The 9,196-nt window shown below is 28.8% G+C and overlaps 1 protein-coding gene and 1 non-coding gene across 2 annotated transcripts in view; one reads left to right on the top strand and one right to left on the bottom strand.

Annotated features, from left to right (window-relative positions):
* Positions 1-364: 364 nt before the first annotated feature.
* Positions 365-9,196, bottom strand: part of Smp_150370 (putative metabotropic glutamate receptor 2, 3 (mglur group 2)) — a gene marked incomplete at both ends in the record, with an annotated part of 30,512 nt that continues 21,680 nt past the window's right edge. Inside the window, 2 exons of the mRNA XM_018793902.1 lie at positions 365-1,239; positions 5,664-6,003. Coding sequence (XP_018648368.1) covers positions 365-1,239; positions 5,664-6,003 — 1,215 coding nt within the window. The remainder of the gene's footprint in view (positions 1,240-5,663; positions 6,004-9,196) is intronic.
* Positions 7,980-8,051, top strand: Smp_tRNA_01845_Pseudo_TTG.1.1. The gene has a single exon. It is a non-coding gene (tRNA).

Below are 9,196 nucleotides of genomic sequence, written 5' to 3'. Positions count from 1 at the left end.
TTCATTTTTTAATTTTATCTTAGTAATTAAATCAATAAGTCAATTGAAGCTAGACCATCAATAAATTTTTTTTGTACAAATTGATGGCCGTTTCGTCCTATTATGGGACTCCTCAGCAGTAGACGAAACGGCCATCCAGTGCTACCACGTTTTCCTTAATGGTCTAGTTTCAATTGACTCATGCTTTCAACTATGAAAATGAAACAAATAAACAATTGACTATATACATTGACTGATAAATCTACTTACAAGAAAGATAATGAAAAATATTAATCTATACAAAATTACATTGAATATCTCAAAATTATATAAAATTTTTTTTAAAACAAGCAAACAAACAATTTGAATAACATGCAAAATTTTTTTATAATGCAGTAACAGTTTGTTTTGTATAATCAATATTACGTGAATTAGTTTTTTCTTGTTTATTAATACGTACAAATAATGATTCATTATCACGAAATGAACTATCATTATTTTCACTATTTTGTATTATTATATCATCACAATAACTATGATTATATAAATCAGAACTAGGTACACTTAAATTAGGTGATTCAATTGAACCAAGTGATATTGTTGGTGAAAATGATGATAGATTACGATTAGTTAATTGTGATGGAATATATTTAGATAAATTATTATGTAATATAGTTACTTTATTTAATGGATTCTGATTGTATTCATGGGATAATTGATTGAAATTTGTCATTTGACCGTCAGAATATTGTTCAGTTTTAGATAGTTTAACTTCATTAGAAGTAATAGTAGAAGAATTATAACGATCACTAGTAAAATTGTTTATTTTTATGGTAGATATTGTATTTTTAGTAGAACTGATTGTAGAAAATGATGTTTTTGCAATGATTGTATAATTATCCTCATCTTCAGTTGTCATATTATCTTCATCACAATAGACTGAATTAATAAGTGATAAACGATTTGGTATATTGTCTAATAATAATGGTGTAGGTGTAGGGAAATTATTATTATACGATTTATTAGATAAATAATCATTTTGTTTTTCATTGAGATAATTAATAAACAACGTGTTAACGTAAGCTGGGGATTGTTTGTCATCCGCTACTGTTATTGATGTTCTCGTTATTGACGATGTCGTTGTTGTTGTTGTTGTCGTTGCTAACACAATGTAATCACTGACTATAGGATTACATATTACTTGAACTGATTGAGTAATTGATGAATTACTACGAGATGGTTCATTAAAAAATTGATTATCTATAAAAAAAGACGTAGTATTTTTTTGAATTAGTATAAAAATTAGTTCAAAGTATTAAAATAAAGGCTTCTCATGCTTAAAAAGTTCCTAAAAGCAGCATACTAATTGCTTATTTTGTTAATTATATAAAATCACAGCTTTATATTAACTCTCCGCACTATTTATGTACTTTATTCTAAGTTCAAAGTCAGTGATCAGTGAAAAAGACGTTGGTTTGTATTTGGAGAAGATTTCTGCTATTTGTTCCCAGTCACTAGTTGGTCATAATTTTAGTAATAATTTTCAATGGATTTCAAAACTCATTAACAGATGTATGTACAACAGACCTTTGTTTTTTTTATTTTGAAAGGCAGTTTGTAATACACTTTATAATTAAATATCGAAATTCTCCATTTATTCAAAGAGAGTAGTATGTATGAGTATATTGTTAGGTGTAACACTTTCTATTTTCTGGATGTTGATAGTCGATAGGAAAGTAGCGAAGTACGAATTTCCGGATTTCATAATGAGATCATTATGAGGTGAAATAGCTGACTACTCTGTAAAAAACGCAAATTAAAATACCACCGATTTATCTGTTGAAAATCAAACGGTTTTCATTTGTTTCCATGTTAATTATTGATAAAGTAAAAGCATTTTTGTAAAAGAAGAAAATAGTGGCATGCACTTCATTCTTGTATCATGCATTTAATGCTGAAAATAACTTACTAAAATGTTGAGTCATCTAATTCAGAATCTGTAAAGAAATTATGGATATCTAGTGAATTTACGAAAATCTTGACTTATTTAAAGCTTACTGATGGTACGCTCATTCTGAAATGACTTTTTTTTAACGTATGACATATTTGGTGGAAAATATCCACACAATCATCTTCGTGATGATGGTGTGAATTTTTCCTATAGAGTGCTGAATCAACAAACAATAATGCTGACAATTGAATGACTTCAATAAATTCTAATTGATCAGCGTAATACTTGTAAATATATGGACTTTCATTTAAGTTTTAATGAATAGTTCCATAGTATTTGGGCACCAAGTTGGCGTCAGTCATTAAGTAGGAAGAATGTATTTGTAAAATCTCAGCGAATCAATTTGAAATAAATCCAACGTTCGGCTCAGCAATCTACTCCACGATTTTTCAATGAAATATAATCAATCATCTAAATTATCGAATATATATATATATTCCACACAAATACATTCTTTCTCGTTAATGTAATACTTGTAAGTCTAATTCTTCTAATCTGTTCTGAATGTTTGATTAGTAAACAGTGATAACAAATAACTGAAATATTCATCTAAAACTTTCTCATTTTCAAATACAATAACACTGATGTAAATAAATCAATTTTTTATTTATTTAAAATAATTGTGAAATCAACATGATAGTTAAAAATTAAAAAAAGAAAAAGAAGATAAAAGTCAATAATTAAAAAAAGGGAACAAACAAACAAAAAAGGGAGAGAAAGTTTTTCTTTTGTTAAAAAGAAAATTCATTTAAATTTTTTTTAAAAAAAAATTGACCGGTAATTCTTAGTTACTTTAACTAATTAACTGTCATTTAAATTTGTTATCATGTATTTATCAAAAAAAATAATAGAGAAAGGGAAAGAGAGGGAGAGGGAGGGAGAGCATTTCTAGTGTTCTTATTTACTGTTGTTTACACGGATAAGTGATTGTTATTATTTTAAAATCTTTTACTTGTCATTAATGTTTATTTTCATTGTCCAGAAATTAGTAAAATTTTGAGAAATCTTTAAAAAATTCTCTAAAATTTGCTATAAAATAATTAAAGTATAAATTAGTAGTATGTGTGTTACTTTATATGGACAACAAATGTGAATACCTTTATTTTTTTTAATTAGATCAAATTCGTTAAGCATTGTTCACAAGTACTTTTTGAATATTGAAAAGGATAGAGGATTGATATCCTGTAGTTTGGTAACTATTGATATTTAAATATTACACTTAAGAATATGTATACAATATGGTCAATGTGTAATACTTTAAATGTGATATTCATGTGTGAGTCCACTGTCTAAGGTATTTGTTATATGTCGAAGAGAATTATGAATGGTAACTTTTGAGGACTATTTATGAACCAATACGATACATATATTTCCTATTGTATAACTGTAGAGTAACTGAACTATTCATTATCATGTTCCTCTTATTATAAGCTTTATTTTGACTTATTGGCTATTATTATACGGTTTGCCGTTCTCGAGTTATCCTCAGTCTATTGATTACTGCCTCCCACATTCACAGCCACTTTGTGCTGAATCTTGTACAAATGTTGTTGTGGTCTGTTTGATTGGTATATAAACCCAGTGCGTTTGAAAATAATGATTCATATTGCAGAGGCTGAGATTGGTGTTTTGGACTTAACTAGCTGGGCTAGGCAGATAGTAGGACCGACAAGTGCTCTAGACTGCTCGTACGGGTTTCGTGTATCACTGGTCCGATCGGTAATTCGCTGCTACCTGATTGGCGGTATTATCAACTTATACATTAAGAGAGCATCCAGGCAGGCACACACGTTATAACAGCATTTCGATCTATAAAAGTTGATTGAGTAGTAGTAAGAGATATAAGAAATATATAATAATATCCATTATAGATTCATATTCTTTACATTTAAGTAGTCTGGAGTCAGTTTCTTTTACCGTTTGCCAATTCTTATGAATGATATAACTTTTAAACATTTTTAGTAGACTTAATTTTTTCTTCAAAATATGAAGTGATCATTAATAAACTAGTTAAAATGCTCACCGCTGTGACTCAGTATGACATTGACGTGGCCTACCTTTATTTAACTATTAATCGAAGGAAAGTGTACTGTTCTTATAAATCTAACTGTTACCAGTAATTATTCATTTTCTTACACCTTTTGTATCTGATTGTTTTGCGTTTTATTCTCATTTTTTTCTGAATGGTAATATTCATACCTTATTCCTTTACTTAGTATATTATTGTGTATTGCAGACACAAATGAAGTAAAGGTGGAATTTATTTATTCTGACCATAATTTCCCTAAGAATCTGGTTTGACAGCTTATTACACATATTTAAAAAGGATATCTCAAGTAAAATAAGTCTTATACAGTTCCTTTTGATTTCTTGATTTTTTAGTGTGGTATTTTTAACCGAAATATCACTGTTAAATGATTTTGTGTCAAAGCAAGTGACTCTTGCTCATAATGGTTAATGAAAAGTAACGACATACTTGTCTGTTACAAGACAGTATTTACTTAACTGAAATACGATTCGAAAGGTATTGATAATCAGTGAAATGAATTATTGATCATAAGTAATTTCAGCTCTCGTAGAAATCATGAATTTTAAAGTTAAGGGATGTAAGGCTATTTAGTAGAAATTGAGAATCACGAGTCAGTGATAACAAATTGTTTTAGATAAAACTTGAGGATGGTAGTATTGATGAATTAGTTATGATTGTTTGAAGATAATGAAAACTAATTCGCCAAAGAGGAAAAATCTTTGAAAATTTTGAACGACCATTGAGCTGATATAAAAATGTAAAAATCTTAGTACTGAGGACTCAGTTAAGTTAAGGTATTTTCAACAATGAAGCATTTCGAAATCATTCCGTTAAAATATGAAGCATCGCTTAGTTATTCTCTATTTTCGTAAGGAAAAAAATATTACAATCCAGTATTCATCTGTAGTAGTCAGTTAGTTTTAGGAACTTTCCAATACTATTTTATATTATAATGAAAGCAACTACAAATTTTACTATTTTGTTTGTAAATTATCCCCGTAGTAAAACTAAGTGACAATATTACATTTGTACTTTGAATCAACATTTTACTTTGGATACATTTAATCAAGTGTAATCAGTATCGTCTTATTTGGTCGTCAATGCTAATAGATTAATTAACTAGAAATTTTATATTATTAAGGGCCGAAAAAAAATAAATTAGACTTTATGGATCGGATTTTTAGTGATGAAATGCTTTCTTATTAAGATGATTAGTGGGACGTATTTATAGCACAGACAAGACTGATATTATTCAAATTAAGAACAAAACATCACTGTAGTGGACAACATATTTGCTGAACCAGTCATGTCAGAAATGATCTTTTACACTGTGAGATTAAATGCACTTGGTAATATAGGAACTTGTTGTTGTGTGATTACTTTGCATTCATTATCTCAGGGGCGAAAATTAACAAATTCAAGGTGTCGGGTTAGAATATTAGCTCAGGAGAAAAATTTATATGACACTCCTTTCTCTCCGCTAAGTTCCTTAATTATTTGGTATTCATTACCTTTTCTAGAAAAATCCATTAAAAATGTGCTCAAAAACATGAGCTAGTACAATTGATACATTAGCGATATATATATATATATATATATATATATATATATATATTGTTCAGACAAATAATGTTACAACCTTACCTAGTTTTAAATAACTGGTATTCGTCACGGTAGATTGTGTTGGATTACCTGGACTAGTTAGTATTCCTTTGTCTGAATCTGTTTGTAGACCAGTCTTTGTGCTACTACTTACAGTTAAACTTGTATTATCCGATGTATAATTTGATACGCACACATTTATTGCCGATTTTTCTTTGACCAAATTGGCGAATTTCTGTTTAGCTGTCATGTTGTTCATTGTTAAACGTCGTACATTTTTTTCTGGACGTAAGTATATAATATATAATTTGGGAAAGAATAAACAGCACAGCATAACACTTGCACTCAAATTGATAGATATACATAGAGTTGCTATTTGAATCTATATTAAAGAACAGGAAAAGTGGGAATAAAGGAAGTTGACAAAAATTAATTGATATACATATATATCATAAACAATAAATTTTAAATGTCGTTTCATAATGTTAGTAATCAAACTAATTTTCTGATAATCATTGTAACAAATATATCAGTAGTATAATGAAAACGTGATAAAAGAAGTCATTTTGTAATGTTAGTTTTTCAATATGCTATTCATGATATTTTAATGAATTTATCTATTATGATTTATTTGCTTGTAATTAAATGAGCTACTCTGTAATTATTTGTTATTCTCTCTATGAAATAGCTGAAATAATCGTTCTTATAATTATGAAGTTTGAATTTAGAAATTTATATATGATTTGTTAAAAACAGAGGGATTTCTATAAGCTATGTGTAGGTTTTGATTTATTCATTATAAGTAGTATTTTAAGGTTTAGTTAAATATATTAATGGTAATATAGAGACGATATGAGTTTGATGTTAATTTCCTCAGTGGATGAATGATTTTACAATCTGTATAGATTATGATTGTGGATTACTTAAAAAAAGCCTACTGTAAAACAAAACACAGTTTCAAGATTTCAAGGTTAATTTTGGATAAAACTCAGCTTGGGACAATACAGATCAACTGATTGGTTACATTTTTATGTATACTACTGTAATGTAAGATTTAATATATTGTAGTCGACCATTAATTTTATCTGATCATGATTTTTATCCCCACTTAATGTTTAGATATGGTTGTCTGATTGTATTTTAAGCATATTCATTTCACGGTGGACAGTTATCACAACTTTTTATTTTGCTCTAAAGTAAATGAATAAGAATTTACAATCTTACAGATTTGAATATTCCGTCAATTAAAAATTTAGTTGTCTCTTTCCTCGAAATGAATAATTTAGCAGTTAGCTGCCTATTAATGAAATAATTAACTAAATTATTCGCTTTGTATCGATAACTATGTAGAGTCGGGATGGGTAAGTTCCGCCCGATTTAGTTTCAGTTATAGAAGGAAATTGTTAGACTGAATAACTTTAAACAGCATTGTATTTGATAAAACTTTTATGGAATGCCCTGATTACTCACAGAGTAAAAAATGTAGTGTTGGTAAGTAAATTATGATGCTATTAATTGAATAAGGACAAGTTTCAAAAGTTTTTATTGATTATTTGATAACAGAAATATAATTGAAGATATAATGTGAATTGACATAAGTTTATATTTTCTAAAATTATATAAACAGGTAAGATAAGATATCTATAGTGATAAAAGGTCATCGATTCAGATCAGTGAAGCTTCAAAACATCATACTTTTAATGATCAACATATTAATTGGGTCAAAAATGGTTGAAGTTTATAGTTAATTTTACTCAAATAATAAAGTGTTGGTGACTGTAACTAATAAAACATCTATCGTTATTTCATGTCAAATGAAAAATCTCAATATTACCATTAAACATTAGACAGTATTAAAAAAACACTTTCGTTGTTGTCCCCATTCAAAGTAGTATTTCCTGAATATCTTGAATCAAATGTTAATGTAACTAGTTAATAGCTGTTTTTATTTTTTATGAAAAGAAACTGTAAAATAAACTGTTCAAATCAAACTAGTAATAACAGCAAAAATCAAGGTGGACTGTGATTAGTACCACAAAACTAAAGTATGTATAAGTAAAAAGAAAGTAGATGAAACTGTATTACTACATATACTCCATGGAATAACAAATTAGATGAATACAAATGTATACGGAATAATTTAAATACTACTTGATTAAGTGTTTCAAGAGGTTCATTACTCAAATCTACTAAAGTAATTAAGAAGAAAATGAATACTTTCATTGTATTGGTGATTCACTAATGAATTATTTTTTTAAAAGAAAAAGAAAATAAACCTTTGAAAATGATTGTATTAAATTAGGATGGTAAATTTTAACAATCTATTGATTTATTCATCTGTTGTTGTTTACTTGTATCTTCCCAGTAGTTAAGTAGATAAAGTGATGGCGTTTGAAGCGAAAGGTACTGGGTTCGAGTCCCAGGGTGGACATCAACTCCGAGGTGCAGGTACATCCAGCTGACGAGTCCCAAATAGGACGAAACGCGCGTCCTGGATTCTACTGCTAGACACTATTCATCTTTGCTTATAAAACTATTGATATGTTCAAATCCCAATTGTAAGTTTTTCTTTGTATTAAAATAGGATATTAGTAATCTCAAAATACATCATACTGTTGTAAAGTAATGTAAAACTAACTTTTCAGTCTCTGGTTCGTAAAATATACATATTCAGTGTAAAACATTATAGGTACCCGACAAAATGTTAATTATTGTTTACTAATCTAAGTAAAATTAACGATAAGAGTTTTGATCTCTGAAAGTTTCGTATAACGTTTTGATAGTTTCCCTAACATTTTTGAATACATTAATCTACGTTCGCTATTGATAAATAGTATAACTCTCAAATCTTATGTCTAAACTATTAATATAGAGTCTGTTGCATGATTCTTCTTATAAAAAAACTCTTTCGAATAACTTATTTAACTGTCTAATATTTTAAGTAAATCAAAGATCAACTTGAATTCAAGACAAATTCAAGTTCAACTCATAGATATAATTTTATAGTTGAAATCATAAATCAATTGAAGCTAGACCACCATGGAAAATCTGGAAGCACTGGATGGCGGTTTCGGCCTATTGTGGGACTATAAAATTAATAAAATCTCCACAAACCCCCTTCTGATAATAATCATATGATCATTAGTGACTGGCTTCAAGGGGTATTTCCTGGAGTTCTAATGAGAAGCAATGACCAGTGGAGTACAACCAAGTTTGTTTTGATGCATGAACTCACTGAAGACAATGGTGGATGGTTGCTCAATTCCGTTGATTGGTTGAATTTAGACATTAACACTGTTGGATGACGGCCGGCTCAGTGATCTAGTGGTTAAGCGCTCGCGCGCGACTGTTAGGTCCTGGGTAGGAATCTCGCGAGGCGGGGTTGTGGATGCGCACCGATGAGGAGTTCCAAAATAGAACAAAACGACCGTCCAGTGCTTTCAGGTTTTCCATGGTGGTCTAGCTTCAATTGATTCATGATTTCAACTATAAAATTACTATAATATCCACAAAACCCCTTCTGAAAATAATTAATTTTTAACAAGAATTCAATTGATACTTGTTATAATCACCTA

This window comes from Schistosoma mansoni, chromosome 1, assembly GCF_000237925.1.
Source record: "Schistosoma mansoni strain Puerto Rico chromosome 1, complete genome".
Lineage (NCBI taxonomy): Eukaryota > Metazoa > Platyhelminthes > Trematoda > Strigeidida > Schistosomatidae > Schistosoma > Schistosoma mansoni.
Note: the sequence above shows the minus strand (reverse complement) of the source record. Positions and strands in the feature narration are given on the sequence as shown.